The 20,649-nt window shown below is 45.9% G+C and overlaps 1 protein-coding gene across 11 annotated transcripts in view; it reads left to right on the top strand.

The window, feature by feature from the left end:
• Positions 1–20,649, top strand: part of IHO1 (interactor of HORMAD1 1) — a 64,589-nt gene extending 43,940 nt beyond the window's left edge. For 8 of the 11 annotated variants that reach the window (XM_054481697.2, XM_054481702.2, XM_054481699.2 and 5 more), the window contains 5 exons: positions 3,167–3,330; positions 6,357–6,405; positions 6,599–6,686; positions 17,344–17,447; positions 18,097–20,649. In XM_054481697.2, the coding sequence (XP_054337672.1) occupies positions 3,167–3,330; positions 6,357–6,405; positions 6,599–6,686; positions 17,344–17,447; positions 18,097–19,248 (1,557 nt within the window). In that variant the 3' untranslated portion in view covers positions 19,249–20,649. The remainder of the gene's footprint in view (positions 1–3,166; positions 3,331–6,356; positions 6,406–6,598; positions 6,687–17,343; positions 17,448–18,096) is intronic. The other 3 variants (XM_054481708.2, XM_054481706.2, XM_054481707.2) reach the window with 1 other exon arrangement.

The raw sequence follows: 20,649 nt of genomic DNA, 5'->3' as shown, positions 1-20,649 counted from the left end.
TAGTAACTGGGATTATAGGTGTGTGCCACCACACACAGCTGATTTTTGTGTTTTTAGTAGAGACAGCGTTTCTCCATGTTGGCGGGCTGGTCTTGAGCTCCTAACCTCAGATGATCTGCTCAGCTCGGCTGCCCAAAGTGCTGGGATTACAGGTGTGAGCCACCATGCCCAGCCTCATTCTTTGAGATCAATCTATGTTTTCTTGTAAGTCAAAAACATTTTGATTTTGGAGGCACCTATAATTGATTTTGTTTTGTTTTTGAGACAGAGTCTCCCTCTGTCGCCCAGGCTGTAGTGCAGTGGTGCTGTGGCAGGAATCAGAGGACCAGAGAGACCAAATGGGTGAAACAGGAGGATTTTATTAAGGTGTGCACCGGCTCAGTGGATTCGCATCCAAAAGGCTGAGACCTGAACAATAACAGAGCTTGACTTTTATACACATTTCTGAAAGGGGATTGGCCAGTTTGAATGGCATGGAGGGAATTTGGTGGCATGAAGTGTATAGTGCAGGCAAGCAGGCATACAGAAGCAGAACAAAGGCAGTTAATCAAACAGTGATAGGTTTCATCATCCTAGCATAGCTCGTGACCTTGCAGCTGCATTGGAAGGAAAACGGGAACTTATCAAACTAAAGCAGGCTTTGCATCTGGTACATATCTTACTCAAGCTCGTCTTGTGACCTTGTCTTGTTGCACAGAAGAGAAACAGGAATTGTAAAACTCTGTGAAGTAACCTTGAGTATCACTAAGGAAGGATTATCAAAGGGGAGGGGGAAGTTGGGAAAAGAGAAAAACCTGCTTTCCCACCCTTGTCTGGGAATGGGAGGAGAGGGGACTCTAGAGCACATTCCTTGAGGGCTCTGGTTTTGCAGGTAGTGTTACCAAAGCCCTGCCAGAGCTCTGCTGCCTATTGCTAGGTCTTGGAGTGAGTCAGCCCAGCAAGAGAAAACTTGTTTTTCTCTTTACATCTCCTGCTTCAGTGTGATCTCAGCTCACTGCAACCTCTGCCTCCTGGGTGCAAGCAATTATCATGCCTCAGCCTCCTGAGTGGCTGGGATTATAGGCGCCTGCCCCCATGCCTGGCTAATTTTTGTATTTTTAGTAGAGACAGGGTTTCACTGTGTTGGCTAGGCTGGTCTCAAACCCCTGACCTCAAGTGATCCACCTGCATTGGCCTCCCAAAGTGCTGGGATTACAGGTGTGAGCCACCATGCCCGGCCACACCAAGCTAATTTTTTCCTTTTTTTTTTGAGAGGGAGCCTCACTGTCGCCAGACTGGAGTGCAGTGGCATGATCTCGGCTCACTACAACCTCCGCCTCCTGGGTTCAAGCGATTCTCCTGCCTCAGTCTCCTGAGTAGATGGGACTATGGGCGTGCGCCACCACGCCCAGCTAATTTTTGTATTTTTAGTAGAGACAGGGTTTCACCATGTAGGCCAGGATGGTCTCAATCTCCTGACCTCATGACCCACCCACCTCAGCCTCCCAAAGTTCTGGGATTACAGGCGTGAGCCCCCGTGCCCAGCTGCACCAGCTAATTTTTATATTTTTTGTAGGGATGGGGTTTAGCCATGTTTCCCAGGCTGGTCTTGAACTCCAGGGCTCAAGGGTTTTTTTATTTTTTGAGACGGAGTTTTGCTCTGGTTGCCCAGACTGGAGTGCAATGGTACGATCTCGGCTCACCACAACCTCTGCCTTCCAGGTTTATGCAATTCTCCTGCCTCAGTCTCCTGAGTAGCTGGGATTACAGGCATGCACACCACGCCTGGCTAATTTTGTATTTTTAGTAGAGGTGGGGTTTCTCCATGTTGGTCAGGCTGGTCTTGAACTCCCAACCTCAGGTGATCCACCCACTTCGGCCTCCCAAAGTGCTGGTATTATAGGCATGAGCCACTGTGCCCAGCCTGGGCTCAAGTTTTATATACAGACTTACATGCATCAAATAGGGACTTAACAAATAAGATTAAGTTGGTGCTTTTTTTTCTTTTCTTTTCTTTTTTTTTTTTTTAAAGACAGAGTCGCACTCTGTCACCCGGGCTGGAGTGCAGTGGCACAATCTTGGCTCACTGCAACCTCCTCTTCCCGGGTTCAAGCGATTCTCCTGCCTCAGCCTCCCGAGTAGCTGTGATTACAGGCGTGTGCCACCATGCCCAGCTAATTTTTGTTTTTGTTTTTGTTTTTGTTTTGAGACGGAGTTTTACTCTTGTCGCCCAGGCTGGAATGCAGTGGTGCAATCTTGGCTCACTGCAACCTCCTCCTTCTGTGTTAAAGTGATTCTCCTGCCTCAGCCTCCTGAGTAGTTGGGATTACAGGCGCCTGCCAGCATGCTCGGCTAATTTTTTGTATTTTAGCAGAGACAGGGTTTCGCCATGTTGAGCAGGCTGATCTCAAACGCCTGACCTCAGGTGATCCGCCCGCCTCGGCCTCCCAAAGTGCTGGGATTACAGGCATGAGCCACCACACCCGACCAATTTTTGTATTTCTAGTAGTGACGGGGTTTCATCACATTAGTCAGGCTGGTCTCAAACTCCTGACCTTGTGATCCACCCACCTCGGCCTCCCAAAGTGTTGGGAGTACAGGCGTGAGCCACCGTGCCCAGCCAGTCGGTGCTTTAAGTTAGTAAAGTATGCTCTGAAATAAGTATTTCAGTACAAAAATTGATATCTAGTGATATGAAGGAATAAATGACCTCCCTGAATGTTTCAGAATTTTGCCAAAGAATGCAGAAAGTGGCTCACCATTTGTCAGCATGCCCACTGTCCAGTCCACATCAAACTTAACAATATGAGTTTAGTTCACTAGCAGCTGAGCAACAGCAATTTGAGTTAAAATTATGATTATGAAAACTTTAACACATCATCTCAGAAATAGCATAAATGGTTCTCTGTTCTTGCCTTTAAATTTATGCAATTGATTCTAAGCTATTTTAGTTGACATTTAAAATATCTCTGGGCTGGTAAGGCAAAAATCTATATTGATAAAAACAGTTGCTTTATTTTAAATATAATTTTCTGGTGTATACAAAGATAAAATGGAAATACTACTTGCTATGTTACGTTACAGCAATATGGTTTGCACTTAAATGTGACTCTGCATTGTACAGAAAATAGTGAATGCTATAAATGTTTTTATGTGTGAAATGCTATATATTTTTTTCATTTAACAGGGTGAACCTAGCATTTTCACAAAGTACCAGACAAAGCCCCAGCTGTTTGGAGGAGATATAAAAGATGGAGGTTTATTTCCTCCTCCTTTGTCAGTTGGAAAATCAAAAGGCCTCTTGGAACAGTTTGAGGAGAAAAAGAAAAGGGCAAAAGACAAATATGACAGGTATGTAAACCTTTCAAATGGATGAGAGAACTCACCTTTTCTGAGCAAAACAAGACATAGAGTGTCAGTAATTAAATAATTCAATTTTAGCATAATAGCATGTATTAGAGTTCTCCAGAGAAACCAAACCATAGGACTTACACACACATACACACACACACACACACACGCAGACACACAAACAGACACACAGAGAAAGAGGGAGAAAGAGAAAGAGGGAGAGAGAGAATTATAGATTGATTTTTTTTTTGACGGAGTCTTGCTCTGTTGCCAGGCTGGAGTGCAGTGGCGCAATCTTGGCTCACTGCAACCTCTGCCTCCTGGGTTCAAGCGATTCTCCTGCCTCAGCCTCCTGAGTAGCTGGGACTACAGGTGCCTGCCACCACGCCTGGCTAGTTTTTGTATTTTTAGTAGAGACAGGGTTTCACCATGTTGGCCAGGCTGGTCACAAACTCCTGACCTCAGTTGATCCACCCACCTCAGCTCTTTTTTTTTTTTTTTTTTGAGACATACTACTGGAATTACGGGCGTGAGCCACCGTGCCTGGCCATTATTATTATTATTATTAATTTTATTATTATTTTTTTCTGAGATGGAGTTTCACTCTTGTTGTCCAGACTGGAGTGCAATGGCACGATCTCGGCTCACTGAAACATCCGCCTCCTGGGTTCAAGTGATTGTCCTGCCACAGCCTCCCGAGTAGCTGGGATCACAAGCGCATGCCAGCATGCCCAGCTCATTTTTGTATTTTCAGTAGAGATGGGGTTTGCCATGTTGGCCAGGCTGGTCATGAACTCCTGACCTCAGGTGATCTGCCCACCTCGGCCTCCCAAAGTGCTGGGATTACAAGCATGAGCCACCGCAGTCTTCCCACCTTAGCTTCCCAAGTAGCTTCGATCAGAGGCACACACTACTGTGCCCACCTAGTTTTTTTTTTTCAGAGATGGTGTCTCACTATGTTATCCAGGCTGGTCTTGAACTCCTGGGCTCAAGCAATCCTCCCACCTCAACCTCTCAAAGTGCTGGGATTACAGGCATAAGCCACCATACCCAGCCTCCTAGTTATTCTTAATTGCCTTCTTGTCAATATGATTTGTGGTAGATTTGCATATAGTCTACCACAATTTTTTTCTCTCTGAAAAATAAAAACTAGAGGATTTCTAAGAGAAATGTAATATTCAAGTAATGTTACACTTATTTTTCCTAAACATCTGTCCCCTGATTTTTCTTTTCAGATTATCAGGATTAGGAAGTTGGACAACATTATTTATTTTAGAGTCTAGAATAGAATGTGGCCAGGCACGGTGGCGGGTGCCTGTAATCCCAGCTACTCAGGAGGCTGAGACAGGAGAATCACTTGAATCCAGGAGGCGGAGGTTACAGGGAGCCTAGATTGCACCATTGCACTACAGCCTGGGAGACAAGAGTGAAACTCCATCTCAAACAAGCAAAAAAACAAAACAAAAAAGAATAGAATGCATGAAATCATTTACATTTTACATTCAAAATTTTGTTTTGAATTTTTTTAAACTTTTATTTTAGGTTCAGGGGTATATGTGCAGGTTTGTTACATAGGTAAACTCTTGTCACAGAGGTTTGTTGTACAGATTATTTCATCACCCAGGTACTAAGCATAGTACCCAATAGCTATTTTTTTTCTGATCCTTTCCCTCCTCCACCCTTCACCTCAACTAGGCCTCAGTGTCTGTTGATCTTCTGTTCATGTCCATGAGTTTTCATCATACAATGCATGAATTCTTTGGCTTTTGTTTTGTTTTGTTTTGTTTATTGAGATGGAGTCTCACTCTGTTGCCCAGGCTGGAGTATAGTGGCAAGATCTTGGCTCACTGGAACCTCCGCCGCCTGGGTTCAAGCGATTCAAGTGCCTCAGCCTCCCAAGTAGCTGGGACCACAGGCGCGTGACACCATGCCCAGCTAATATTTTTGTATTTTTAGTAGAGACAGGGTTTCAGCATGTTGGCCAGGCTGGTCTCAAACTCCTGACCTCAGGTGATCCACCGGCCTCAGCCTCCCAAATTGATGGGATTACAGGTGTAAGCCACCATGCCCAGCCCATATGTGAGTCTTTTTTTAAGAATTGGATGTGGCCAGGCGCAGTGGCTCACGGCTGTAATCCCAGCACTTTGGGAGGCCGAGATGGGCAGATCACAAGGTCAGGAGATTGAGACCGTCCTTGCTAACACGGTGAAACCCTGTCTCTACTAAAAATTCAAAAAATTAGCCAGGCGTGGTGGCAGGCGCATGTAGTCCCAGCTGCTCGGGAGGCTGAGGCAGGAGAATGGTGTGAATCCAGGAGGCGGAGCTTGCAGTGAGCCGAGATTGCGCCACTGCACTCCAGCCTGGGTGACAGAGCGAGACTCTGTCTCAAAAAAAAAAAAAAAGAGTAGTATGTATAGTTGAGGAATAACTGTGATAGCTTCTTTTTCATTAGAAATGAATATTTTCATATTAATATTTACATATAAATATGTATATGAATATGGATTTTAAAAAGAAAACTGTGATTTGCCTTAGCAGTGGTCATAGGAAGTCTGTGTTCTCTCTTTTTTTTTTTTTAACTTTTTATTTTATTTTGAGGTGGAGTCTCGCTCTGTCTTCCAGGCTGGAGTGCAGTGGCATGATCTTGGCTCACTGCAACCTCCGCCTCCCAGGTTCAAGGAATTCTCCTGTCTCAGCCTCCCCAGTAGCTGGAATTACAGGCGCCCACCACCACGCCCGGCTAATTTTTGTATTTTTAGTAGAGATGGGGTTTCACTGTCTTGGCCAGGCTGGTCTTGAACTCCTGACCTTGTGATCCACCCGCCTTGGCCTCCCAAAGTGCTGGGACTCTCTTTTTTTTTCGCTGCTGGGCACTAAGGTTTCTCAGGGTCAAGTCTTCAGATCTAATCAAGCAATGTTTTGATGCTATGCTAGGTAGAGATCTGCCATATTTATGGAATCATTTATGTTACTTATCACTTCAATATTTCATAAAGATTTGTTTTCTTTTTTCCCTCCTATTCTAGTGAGACTCTATACAACTTTGTTTCTAATGTTAGAGAAAGCATTCACAGGGTAAGTACAGCTACTTTTCAAGGAGTTAGAACATCTTATATTTTAAGAAGTTTAATATTTATATTGTATTGGCTTTAGTTAATGTAGAATAGCAATATTTTAACTATCCCTATTTATCACGAAATGACAATTCTCTAAGATAGTAGAATAAGGCAACAGCCTGTGAATTATTTAATAATTTTGGGTTTCTTAGTTGCAGACGTCTGTGGAAAAGTCTGAGGAACATCTCAGTTCAAGAAGCCAATCTATTTTGGATTCTTTGGAGACTGTGGCCAAGACATGTGAGTGCCTCATGTTTGAGGTATCAGCAGAGGGCACTGGTGAATGATGAACATGAACTTTCTGGCCCTAGCCTGGTTTCCAGTGGTGAGGTTCCTCACAGGGTTTCAGATGAGAGGATGGGTATATAGGGTTAGTCCTGAAGAGATGTGGAGCACACTAAGCTGGGTAGTGAGGCCCACCTCTATGTGACAATGCTGTGGTCCCATGATGCCTTTTGTGAAGCACTAATCCCCCACCTGGTAACCATGTTGCCTCAGGGCAGGTAGCTCTGCTAGGTTTCTCATCTCACTGCCTGAAGTGAGTCAGCAACATCCTTGAGTCTCAAATTGCTGCCTGTGCTGTCTATAGACACTGACTGCCCCCTTAGGAGTTAGAAATACCGTAGTACCTGCTGCTCTTCTTAACTGCCTTGGTTTCAGTGAGAGCTGTGTTGTGAATCACAGCATTATTCTCAATTTTTTTTTTTTTTTTTTTTTTGAGATGGAGTCTCGCTCTGTCGCCCAGGCTGGAGTGCAGTGGCGCAATCTCGGCTCACTGCAAGCTCCGCCTCCCAGGTTCATGCCATTCTCCTGCCTCAGCGTCCTAAGTAGCTGGGACTACAGGCACCCGCCACCACGGGCGGCTAATTTTTAAAATTTTTAGTAGAGACGGGGTTTCACTGTGTTAGCCAGGATGGTCTCCATCTCCTGACCTCGTGATCTGCCCGCCTCAGCCTCCCAAAGTGCTGGGATTACAGGCGTGAGCCACCATGCCCGGCCCCATTCTCAATTTTACTTATAGTTTGTGGTTTATAAAATCCTGTGCTCCACCAATTAGTGGTTTACATTTAGATGAAACCATGGCCCTTGCCCTATAAACAGAAGAGAGCATATATACAGTTCTCCTTGGGTGAATACCTCTCTAGAACCACCTGTTTCCTAGCAAAACAATGAGCTGATGACTATGCATCTGCACTTATTTGCATTTGTCTGTGTGTTTATTTTATAAACAAGTTGAAATCAACTTATTCAAATGCCATGGGGTGGACTGCTCATAATTTACAAAAATTAATGCCTTTTTGTGGCCTAAAAATTAATCCCCAACTGTCTGCATAGAAGCACTGTACTGTCTGCTGGATTTCAACCTGGGCATCCCACACACAGGGCATATGCATCTGTTTAGAAACTTGTTCTGGGGCCGGGCACAGTGGCTCCCACTTGTAATCCTAGCACTTTGGGAGGCCGAGGAGGGCAGATCACAAGGTCAGGAGTTCAAGTCTGGCCTGTCCAATATGGTGAAACCCCATCTCTACTAAAAATACAAAAATTAGCTGGGTGTGGTAGTGGGCGCCTGTAGTCCCAGCTACTTGGGAGGCTGAGGCAGAAGAATTGCTTGAATCCAGGAGGCGGAGGTGGCAGTGAGCTGAGATGGCGCCACTGCACTCCAGCCTGGATGACAGAGCGAGACTCCATTAAAAAAAAAAAAAAAACTTGTTCTGGAAGCCTTAAGACTGTTAACCCCACAAGAAGTAGCAAGACAGACAGCAGAAGCAAATCGGGGATGCTTCCTTTGTATAACATGATAGAGTAACTCATTTATAAGTACCCAAGGAAAGTACTCTGTTTTTGTTTTACATTTAAAACTGGGTGGGCCGGGCGCAGTGGCTCATGCCTATAATCCCAGCACTTTGGGAGGCCAAGGCGGGAGGATCACTTGAGGACAGGAGTTCGAGACCAGCCTGGCCAAAACGATGAAACCCCGTCTCTACTAAAAATACAAAAAAAATTAGCCAGGCGTGGTGGCAGACACCTGTAATCCCAGCTACTTGGGAGGCTGAGGCAGGAGAATCGCTTGAACCCGGGAGGCAGAGGTTGCAGTGAGCTGAGATCGTGCCACTGTACTCCAGCCTGAACAACAGAGTGAAACCCCCTGTATCAAATAATAATAATAATAATAATAATAATAATAATAATAAAACTGGGTGAAGTACAAAAAACGAGAATTGCAGCAAAAGTATGGCATTTAAATCCCAGAAAAGGGAAAGGAAGTGCCTGAGGCCCCAACACAAGATCAAGGCAGAGAAAGAACTAAAACTGCATCTGGTTTAGAGTAGGCAAAGGGATCCGTTCCTTAATTTTCTTTTCCTTTTCTTTTCTTTTCTTTTTCTTTTTTTGAAACAAACTCTCACTCTTGTCCCCCAGGCTGGAGTGCGATGGCACGAACTTTGCTCACTGCAACCTCTGCCTCCCAGGTTCAAGCGATTCTCCTGCCTCAGCCTCCTGAGTAGCTGGGATTACAGGTGCCTGTCACCATGCCTGGCTAATTTTTGTATTTTTAGTAGAGATGGGGTTTCACCATGTTGGTCAGGCTGGTCTCGAACTCCTAACCTCAGGTGATCTACCCACCTCGGCCTCCCAAAGTGCTGGGATTACAGGCCTGAGCTACCGCGCCTGGCAAGTTCCTTAATTTTCAAAGGGTAAGACTCAGAAGAGAGGCCGGGCGTGGTGACTCCCGCCTATAATCCCAGCACTTTGTGTTTTTGTTTTTGTTTTTTTGAGATGGAGTCTCGCTCTGTCATCCAGGCTGGAGTGCAGTAGCATGATCTCGGTTCACTGCAACCTCTTCCTCCTGGTTCAAGCCAGTCTCCTGCACGAGTCTCTCCTGCACGAGTCTCTCTGCACGAGTCTCATGCAGGTGCATGCCACCACACCTGGCTATTTTTTTGTATTTTTACTAGAGACAAGGTTTCATCATGTTGGCCAGGCTGGTCTTGAACTCCTGACCTCAGGTGATCAGCCCGTTTCAGCCTCCCAAAGTGCTGGGATTATAGGCGTGAGACACCACGCCCAGCCTAATCCCAGCACTTTGGGAGGCCAAGGTGGGTGGATTGCTTGAGTCCAGGAGTTTGAGACCAGCCTGGGAGACATAGGGAGACTTCGTGTCTACAAAAAATAAACAAAACTAGCAGGGCATGGGACATATGCCTGTAGTCCCAGGTACTAGGGAGGGTGAGGTAGGAGGATCGCTTGAGTCTGGGACGTCGAAGCTGCTGTAAGCCAAGATGGTGCCACTGCACTCCAGCCTGGGAGCTAGAGCAAGACCCTGTCTCTAAACACTAAAACTAAAACTAAATAAATAAAATGAAAAAAAAAAAAAGACTCAAGGGTGGGCGTGGTGGTTCATGTCTGTAATTCCAGCACTTTGGGAGGCCAAGGCGGGTGAATCACTTGAAGTCGAGTTTGAGACCAGTCTGTCCAACGTGGTGAAATCCCGTCTCTACTAAAAATACATAAATTAGCCATGCGTGATGGCTGGCACCTGTAATTCCAGCTACTTGGGAGGCTGAGACAGGAGAATCGTTTGAACCTGGGAGGTGGAAGTTGTAGTGAGCCGAGATGGCGCCACTGCACTCCAGCCTGGACGATAGAGTGAGACTCCATCTCAAAAAAAAAAAAAGGCCAGGTGTGGTGTCTCACGCCTGTAATCTCAGCACTTTGGAAGGCCGAGGCGGGCAGATCACAGGGTCAGGAGATCGAAACCATCTTGGCTAACACGGTGAAACCCCATCTCTACTAAAAATACAAAAAATTAGCTGGGCATGGTGGCGGGCACCTGTAGTCCCAGCTACTCAGGAGGCTGAGGCAGAATGACGTGAACCCAGGAGGGGGAGGTTGCAGTGAGCCGAGATCCTACCACTGCACTCCAGCCTGGGCGATAGAACCAGACTCTGTCTCAAAAAAAAAAAAAAAAAAAAAGCCCAGGCACAGTGACTCACACTTGTAATCCCAGCACTTTGGGAGGCCGAGGCGGGTGGATCACTTGAGGTCAGGAGTTTGAGACCAGCCTGACCAATATGGTGAAAACCCATCTCTACTAAAAAAAAATACAAAATTAGCCAGGCGTGCTGGTGCAGGCCTGTAATCCTAGCTACTTGGGAGGCAGGAGAATCACTTGAACCCGGGAGGCAGAGGTTTCAGTGAGCTGAGATTGCACCATAGCACTCCAGCCTGGGCAACAAGAGCGAAACTCTGTCTCAAAAAAAGAAAAAGAAAAAGAAAAAGAAAAAAGACTCAGTAACAAACACAGCAGTATCATATGAATTAGGACAGGTCATTCTTGAAAATGGGCACAAGTAGCCTATCCAGAATAATTCTCTTTCTTGGTAGGAAATGATGAGGAGCAGAAAATTAATCATTGAGAGAGGAACCAGACAAATCCTGTAGCATATGGCCAGGTCCAGTCCAGCTATCCTAGAGCATTGAACTCCACCTCAGTGCATTCTGCAAGCTTTCAGTCTCTACTCACTGCGCTCATCAGGGAATAGGGAAGTAAAGATAACTGTGTGAAAGTGCTGTCTGTGTTGTTATGTAATTGGTGCCTTCACAGATGAGGTCATTAAATATTTTCCCAGTCAGCCTGCCCAGCCAGAAGGGTCACTGTGGCCATGTAATCTAACTCTTCCTGTTCTTCAACTGAGGACACTAAGGACCAGAGTAATAAAGTGAATTACCAAAGCCTCTTGTATACTACTTTACCTCATATGTTAAGTGTGGTGACTAAATTATAAAAAAAACTAGAAGAAAACATGGACAACATTTTATTTTTTTGAGACGGAGTTTCGCTCTGTCACCCAGGCTGAAGTGCAGTGGCGCGATCTTGGCTCACTGCAGCCTCTGCCTCCCGGGTTCAAGCGATTCTCCTGCCTCAGCCTCCCGGGTAGCTGGGACTACAGGCGCGCACCACCACGCCCAACTAAATTTTATATTTTTAGTAGAGACAAGGTTTCACCATGTTGGCCAGGATGGTCTCAAACTCTTGACCTCGTATCCACCCACTTCAGCCTCCCAAAGTGCTGGGATTATAGGCATGAGCCACCACGCCCAGCCATGGACAACATTTTTATAATTTTAGAATGGGAAAAGCCTTTCTAAGCAAAATAGATATAATTGTTAAGAAGAGTGAGATCCATCTATATGAATATGGTAGAATGGAAATATCTGTTCATTGTTAAATTAAAACAACAAAAAGGTGCTCTTCACGTGCTCCAGGATACATCTTGTTGGGAAGTGTGACCAACCAGTGAAAATTGGGAAGAGTATCCGTAAAAAAGTTGGAGGTGGTCTCATCTTATACAAGGAGGCTGCCAGATCTTTCGTTAGGCTCTCATCAGCACCTGAGGGAGAATAAAACTACAGAGTAAAAGGAAAATCACTGGCCATCCGGGGAAAAGCTTGCATCACAATCTGATCTCATCTCAATTGAGGCCTTACCAAGTTGCTAAAATAAAAACAAATTGTTTAAAAATCATCTTAACAGGAAAACAGATATTGTCCAGAATATGGAAATGGATTTTAAATGGCATTTTTACATAAAAGCTAAAAATATCTAATGTTTATAGTCAAAGCAAAAATGAAATAAATACTCTTCTAGACACACATACACATACAAACACAGGACCTATAATGTATATACAGATATGCACACGTATTAATGTAAAATTCCAGAAACCGATGATAATGTTAAATCCAGGAAGAGAGACCAAGGTTTGCAGAGGAGAGATTCAATCATTTTTCATTGTATGCCTTTATATACTATTATGGTTTTGTTATTTTCATAACTACATTTTTTTAAAAGAAAAAATATGGATAGACTTTGGAAGTAATGAGTTTGATACAAAAACTCCTATAAAAGAGAAGATGCCAAACATATGTTGCCCTGGGGACAAGAACTGAATGTATGGGACCTCAGATGGATGCTTTCTGAGCACTTAATCCAGAATCAAACACTTTGCTTGCCTTTCTCATGCTCTGATTTTGTGAGGGTCAGTAATGCCCACTGTTGCTAAGAAACATTACTATTTAGGAACTTCTCTATGGAAGGATAATTACATTTGCTCTCTACTATAAATATCTACATGGATGTCTGAAGAATATTTGACTAATTGAGTTTAGGAGCAGGAATCCAATACCTAAGTAAACAGCCTCTTTCTAATTGATTGACACGTGGAATTGAACTTGTACCTGTGGTGAGAAATATGGGAAAATTTGCTTTCTGAAACATTCTTTGGGCCAGACACAGCAGCTCACGCCTGTAATCCCAGCACTTTGGGAGGCCGAGGCGGGCGGATCACAAGATCAGAGGTAGGAGACCAGCCTGATTAACATGGTAAAACCCTCTCTACTACAAATACAAAAATTAGCCAGGCGTGGTGGCGCATGCCTCCAGCTACTCACGAGGCTGAGGCAGGAGAATCGCTTGAACCCTGGAGGCGGAGGTTGCGGTGAGCCAAGATCGCGCCACTGCACTCCAGCCTGGGCGACAGTAAGACTCCATCTCAAAAAAATAAAAAAATAAAATAACTATGCTGGATTAAATTGTTTCATGTTAGTTTAGGGGTTCCATTTTCACGTCTCAATATATTTTACTTAGTTTTTGTTTGTTGGTTGGTTGGTTTGTTTTGAGACAGTCTCTCTCTGTCACACAGGCTAGAGTGCAGTGGCGCGATCTCAGCTCACTGCAACCTCCCCTTCCCACGTTCAAGAGGTTCTCCTGTCTCAGCCTCCCGAGTAGCTGGGACTACAGGCGCATGCCACCATGCCTGGCTAATTTTTTTTTTTTTTTTTTTTTTGAGGTGGAGTCTCTCTCTGTCGCCAGGCTGGAGTGTAGTGGCACAATCTCGACTTACTGCAACCTCTGCCTCCTGGGTTCAAGTGTTTCTCCTGCCTCAGCCTCCTGAGTAGCTGGGACTACAGGCGTGCGTCACCATGCCCAGCTGATTTTTGTATTTTTAGTAGAGACGGGGTTCACCATGTTGGCCAGGAAGGTCTTGATCTCCAGACCTTGCGATCCGCCAGCTTTGGCCTCCCCAAAGTGCTGGGATTACTGGCGTGAGCCACTGCGCTCAGCCTTTACTTAGTTGTTGGGTTTTTTTTTTTTGAGATGGAGTTTTGCTTTTGTTGCCCAAGCTGGAGTTCAATGGCACGATCTCGGCTCACCGCCACCTCTGTCTCCCGGGTTCAAGTGATTCTCCTGCCTCAGCCTCCCGAGTAGCCGGGACTACAGGCATGCGACACCACGCACTGCTAATTTTTGTATTTTTAGTAGAGACGGGGTTTCTCCATGTTGGTCAGGCTGCTCTCGAACTCCTGATCTCAGCTGATCTGCCCTCCTCGGCCACCTAAAGTGCTGGGATTACGGGCGTGAGCCACCGTGCCCGGCCTACTTAATTTTTGTATCACGAGATTATATCAAGAGATTCTCCTGCCTCAGCCTCCCGAGTAGCTGGGATTACAGGCATGTGCCGCCACACCCGGCTAATTTTGTATTTTTAGTAGAGGCGGGGTTTCTCCATGTTGGTCAGGCTGGTCTCGAACTCCCAACCTCAGGTGATCCACCCGCCTCGGCCTCCCAAAGTGCTGAGATTACAGGCATGAGCCACCACGCCCTGCCACCAAATTCATCTTGTTTGTTCAATTTTTTCCCAACTGTAGGGAGACTACAGTAAACATTTCCCAAAACTTCCTGTGCAAAATTGCTGATTCCTACTGTTTTCATGCCATTTTCTGTTGTTATCCATTAGTGTTTGTGAATTTACACACTGAGGGAGTGAGGCATATGCAGTTTCCAGAAGGGAGCCAGCATTGCCAGTGGGGTGGCACAGCTCTGGACCCACTTTTTAAAAATTGTGGTAAAATACACATAACATAAAATGTACCATTTCTTACTGCTTTTTCTTTTCTTTCTTTTTTTTATTTTTGAGATAGGGTCTCGCTCTGTCATCAGAGCTGGAGTGCAGTGGCACAATCACAGCTGACTGTAGCTTTGACCTCCTGGGATCAAGCAATTCTCCCACCTCAGCCTCCCGAGTAGCTAGGACCACAGGCACATACCACCTCACCCAGCTAATTTTTATTTTTCTTTTTGTAGAGACAGGATCTCACTATGTTGCCCAGGCTGGTCTAGAACTCCTGGGCCCAAGCAATCCTCCCGCCTCAGCGGCTTCCCAAAGTGCTGGGATTATAGGTGTGAGCCATTGTGCTCAGCCTGTTTATTATTTTTTCCCTCTTCTAGACTTAGAATTCGGCCAGGCATGGTGGCTCACTCCTGTAATCCCAGCACTTTGGGAGGCCGACGTGGGCGAATCATGAAGTCAAGAAATTGAGATCATCCTGGCCAACATGATGGACCCTGTCTCTACTAAAAATACAAAAATCAGCTGGGCATGGTGTCGCGTGCCTAAAGTCCCAGCTACTCAGGAGGCTGAGGCAGGAGAATTGCTTGAACCCGGAGGCAGAGGTGAGCTGAGATTGCGCTACTGCACTCCAGCCTGGCAACAGAACGAGACTCAGTCTCAAAAAAAAAAAAAAAAAAATCATGTAGGTAGACAGTTTTGTTCAAAATTGTTTCCCATTCTCCTAGCACAGTGTCTGACAATAAACTTTCAGATAAAAGTGTGTATTTCGACCAGGCGTGGTGGCTTATGCCTGTAATCCCAGCACTTCGGGAGGCTGGGGCGGGTGGATCACCTGAGGTCAGGAGTTTGAGACCAGCCTGGCCAACATGGCAAAACCCCATCTCTATTAAAATACAATTAATAGCTGGGCATGGTGGTACATGCCTGTAATCCTAGCTACTCCGGAGGCTGAGGCTGGAGAACTGCTTGAACCCAAGGGGCAAGGTTGCAGTGAGCTGAGATCATGCCACTGCACTCCAGCTAGGCAATAGAATGAGATTCTGTCTCAAAAAAAAAAAGAAAAAAGAATTCAAGTCCACCAATCTTGCCATGGCTCATACACCCCTCTGTGTAGCTGTGACCTGCCTCCCCTCAGCTGTGGCCTGCTCCTGGGCCCCTTACTCACCATGTTTCAGCCATGCTGATCTCAATTCCTCTGTTTGGAACGTGCTCTTTCTTCTGTTGGTAATATTCTTTCCCTTACAGTTTTATGACAATTCAACTAAATATCAGTTTCTTAGGGAAATCTTACCTCTGAGAGTGACTAAGTCTACAGTTACATGGTCTCAAGCACAGTATGCTTTTCCTTTAGAGCAGTTATTACATTTATAGTTGTTTGTATAATTAGTCATTAACTACCTCCTGTTTTCCCTAAGAGGGCTTTGTCTTGTTTTTTTTTTTTTTTTTTTGAGACGAAGTCTCGCTCTGTCACCCAGGCTGGAGTGCAATGGTGGCATCTCAACTCACTGCAACCTCTACCTCACAGGTTCAAGCAATTCTCGTGCCTCAGCCAACCAAGTAGCTGGGACTACAGGCACCCGCCACCACGCCTGGCTCATTTTTGTATTTTTAGTAGAGACGGGATTTCACCATGTTGGCTAGGCTGGTTTCGAACTCCTGACCTCAGGTGATCTGCCCGCCTCAGCCTCCCAAAGTGCTGGGATTACAGGCGTGAGTCACCACGCCCGGCTAGCTTTATCTGTCTTGATAACTGCCATATCCATAGTGCCTGGCACATAGTATATGCTCATTAAACATTCGTTGAATAAATATAAAAGCATCTCCGTATGACCTGTAGTCTAGCAAGAGGATGACAATAAATTGCAACACAATGTGTCATTAAATAAATGTGTGTGTGTGTGTGTGTGCAGAATCGCACTGTGCAAAAGAGGAAAATCAATATCAGTCCTGATGTAGTTAGCACCTAGGTCCCCAAGTCTATTTGGGTCCAAGTGTAAGTATGGGATAAATAAGTGGAAGGCAATAAATGATGGTAGGGCACATACACGGTGCTACCGGCAGAGAGAAGCAACACCCTAGCCGAGTGGAAATGGTGTTTTCTGAGGAGGTGACTGCTGAAAGTAGAAGGAAGAATAGGAATTAGCTGGACTAAGGTGGTGATTGGTGGTGGGGGCGGGGGGATGACAGGGACAGAAACAGGGTACTTGAAGCTAAGGGAAGACTTTGCACAAAGGCCAGTGGTGAGAGAGAAAACAGAGTCCAGAGACACGGAGGAGGACAAATGGGTAAAGGGAAGTGAGCCCAGATCTTGTTAGCCAATTTAAAGATTTAGATTTTGTTCAGTGGCCGGTGGGGTGCCATCGAAAGTTTCAACGGTCTGGGCATGGTGGCTCACGCCTGTAATCCCAGCACTTTGGGAGGCCAAGGCAGGCAGATCAGCTGAGGTCAGAAGTTCGAGACCAGCCTGGCCAACATGGTGAAACCGCGTCTCTACTAAAAATACAAAAATTAGCAGGGCATGGTGGCATGTGCATGTAATCCCAGCTACTTAGGAGCTGAGGCAGGAGAATCGCTCAAACCTGGGAGCCGGAGGTTGCAGTGAACCAAGATCGCGTCATTGCACTCCAGTCTGGGTGACAGAGCTAGTCTCTGTCTCAAAAAAAAAAAAAAAAGAAAAAAAGTTTCTATGAAGGTTTCAGAAGGTGCATTCTACTAAGATCACTCTGATGACAGGGCCAAGAAGGAAGGCCACAGAGGCTTTTGTGCTGTTGTCTGGGCAACTGATTCTGAGTCCCCAGCAGGTGCTGAGGTTAGGTCTACCCTAGCCAGGATCTTGTCAAGGAGGGAGGGAAGGAGAGCCTGGAGGAACCACTCCAGTCTGCATCCAGCTCCTCCCTTTTCACTGCTGTGGTTCTGTGGTTTGGGCAGATGGGACGTATCATACATAGTCTTCAGGAGGTGAACTGTCATTGTTTTGTATTTAGTACAAGAGACTGTACAGGCCCAGAATGACCTGGTGTTTGAGGCAGTCCAGGACAAAGCCAACATGCAGCAGGCCATCCTTGAGATGAAGAAAAGATTTGAAGCTGTAAGTGTAAACCCCAACCTCTTTCCAAGTGTGTTTTGGGCTTTGAACTAGACCCAGAGAGAAACTTTTTTTTTGTTTTTTGTCTTTTTTTTTTTGAGACGGAGTCTCGCTTTGTCGTGCAGTGGCGCAATCTCGACTCACTGCAAGCTCCACCTCCCATGTTCAAGCAATTCTCCTGCCTCAGCCTCCCGAGTAGCTAGGACTTACAGGTGTGCACCACCACACCCAGCTAATTTTTGTATTTTTAGTATAGAGGGGGTTTTTCACCATGTTGGCCAGGATGGTCTCAATCTCTTGACCTTATGATTCACCTGCCTTAGCCTCCCAAAGTGCTGGGGATTACAGGTGTGAGTCACTGCACCCGGCCGAGAAACCTTTAAAGTTGCAAATTTTCAGCTAAGACAAGAGGCCAGCACAGGCCACTTGGAAAGGGGCCAGCATATAGACTAGCTTCCTTCCCCAAGGTTCCTTGACATGATGTGGGCCCCAGGGGTTCAACTCCAGAGTGTAATTGTGCTTACCCTGGGAGGTTCCCTACAAGGAGCAAGCCTTGGTTCTGCTGTCACATCCATTGGTCTGTTCTCACGTTTTATTGTGCTTTCTGACTTGCACTGTCCATCACTGTCTTTCTCACTGCCTCTCTCCCCAGAGACAAGCAGAGTTTATAGAAATGAAGTCCAACCTGAAGCACCTTGAAGTTTTAGTTGCTCAGCAGAGTAAGGAATTCCAGCAGCTGTGTGAGCAGCTAGGCCAGCTGAATGTGCCCAATGTCCTAGCAGAGCTGAAGAGATTGATCTCAGTGCCTCCAGTGAAAGACAGCGCTTCTCAGACGTCGCCACCTTTGGCCCAGAGCCTCAATCTCACCAGGCAGGAAAAATACACCTCTGAGAAACCAGTTTTATGGCAGGCCCAGGCCCTCCCTGCTGCATGGAATCCTGGTATGGGCTCCCTACAGCCTGGAGAATTTGTTGTCTGGGGTGAAGGAGCAAAGAATGATGCTCTCCAAGAAGAGGCTGCACTGCCAGCATTTGGGTCCCATGAAAGAAATAGGCAAGTAAAGGACAAGGCGGTGCAGACTAACTTCAAGAACTGGGCTGTTACTAAAACAGGTGCCAAGAACCATGGTTCCAGCATCCCAGGCCATAAGATTCCTAGTGACAGGGACCTGGTTTCCCAAGGAGCCTCACAGCTCACATCACTGGAGATAAACAACTTTTCAACCAGCATTAAGAATGCCTGCCAAAAATATCAAGCCCAAAGTATGTTTTTGTGTGACCCACGTGAACATTTGGTGATTAAACAGAAAGATGGGACTGTAGAAATGCGGGGGAAAGACAAGAAGCAGCAGCCCAGGAAGGCCCACAGGGCCCACAGAGGCAGGCTCCTAGCCAGCAAGCAAAAACAAATCCCAATCCAGACCTGTAAATTCAATTCCAAATATCAGAGTCCTCAGCCTGCAATTTCTGTCCCCCAAAGCCCCTTCCTGGGGCAGCAGGAACCCCATGCTCAGCCTCTGCATCTGCAGTGTCCCAGGAGCCCCAAAAAATCAGTCTGCCCTATTCTGGGAGGAACAGTCATGCCCAATAAGACAGTAAGGGCAGAGCAGGGAAGACTCTTACAGCTCAGCAGATGCGCTTCCCAAGACAACAGGCTACTTTCCAGCAGTTCCCAGGGGGACCACCAGATGAGCTGGTTCAGTGACCTCAATCTCGGATGTTCAGAGACCCCTCTATGCAAGGAGGCAGGAAAGAATTTGCTCTATGACCTAGGTTTTGATAGCAGTGATGATGATGGCTTCTGACCAGTCCACAGTTGATTTATTGGTCTCAGCTAGAAAGACAAATTGCAGGACATTTGGGCTGGCCAACAGCAGAAAGTCCCTGAAGCCTGCCAAGTACCCAGGGTCAGAGGCCCTGCTGAGGTGGGGTCAATGAGCACGAGGGTAGGGAAGGTCCAGCATTCTGGGTACCAGGTGCTGCCCCTGACAAGGATTAAGTGCATCCTTATTTATTGGAATGAAATGTGAAAATGGTGGTGATGAGAGCTGAGGCAGCAGCCTGGTTGTGGAGCATCTGGAGCAGGGTGCCTGTACTTTGGCGAAAGGCGGGCAGGCCTCTTTATGGAATATTGTGTAGCAGAAGGGCTCTCATAAAACTGTTGCGGTGGCAGCATGACTCCAAACAACATTTTTGGGTCTTATTCCCTACACATAACCAATACATTTTCAGGCCTCAGGATTTTTTTCTTTCTTATTTTTAGCCACTTATGCTACCAGAATGTTTGCATTTTTTGATCAGTAGACATATTACAGGACACCCTAAATCTTCTTGTGAACAGAGAAAATAAAATGATAAGCCTGCCAGTGAAAGAGGTGACATGCACTAGCAAATGTCCAGAGCATCACTGCTCACAAGCCATTTTTCTTCCTGGCTTTTTCCCTTGTCCTGTTTTTCAAGTACTTTCTTAAAACTAATAATATTGTAGACCTTGTATTATTTCTGAAGAGCAGTGGGCTTATATGGGACTTTGGCTTTCCGTTTTTATCTTGCTGAAGTTTTTGAGTTTTTGCAACACATATGTATTTTTTATCAGAAATAAGATAAAACATTTAAAAGCATATATGTTTTTTCTTTCTTTCCGCTCCCCTCACCCCGAGATGGAGTATTGCTCTGTCACCCAGGCTAGAGTGCAGTGGTGTGATCTCAGTTCACTGCAACCTCTGCCTCCCGGGTTCAAGCAATTCTGCCTCAGCCTCCTGAGTAGCTGGGATTACAGGCGCCCACCACCACACCCAGCTAATTTTTCTATTTTTAGTAGAGACGGGGGTTTCACCATGTTAGCCAGGCTGGTCTCGAACTCCTGACCTCATGATCTGCCTGCCTCAGCCTCACAAAATGCATGAGCCACTGCGCCTGGCCTATTTTTTTCTTTCAAGTTTATCAAACTGATGTCCCAGTTTAATTTTTTAAGTTTACTTAGGAAATGAAATAGAAGCAAGGCACACTTGTAATCCTAGCACTTGGGGAGGCTGAGGCAGGAGGAGTGCTTGAGGCCAGGAGCTCAAGTCTAACCTGGGCAACATGGTGAGACCCCGTCTCTTTTTTTTTTTTTTTTTTTTTTTTTTGAGACAGAGTCTTGCTCTGTCACCCAGGCTGGAGTACAGTGGCTCGATCTCGGCTCACTGCAAGCTCCTCCTCCCGGG

Source organism: Pongo pygmaeus, chromosome 2 (assembly GCF_028885625.2).
Source record: "Pongo pygmaeus isolate AG05252 chromosome 2, NHGRI_mPonPyg2-v2.0_pri, whole genome shotgun sequence".
Taxonomy (NCBI): domain Eukaryota; kingdom Metazoa; phylum Chordata; class Mammalia; order Primates; family Hominidae; genus Pongo; species Pongo pygmaeus.
This window is presented reverse-complemented; position numbering and strand designations above follow the sequence as displayed.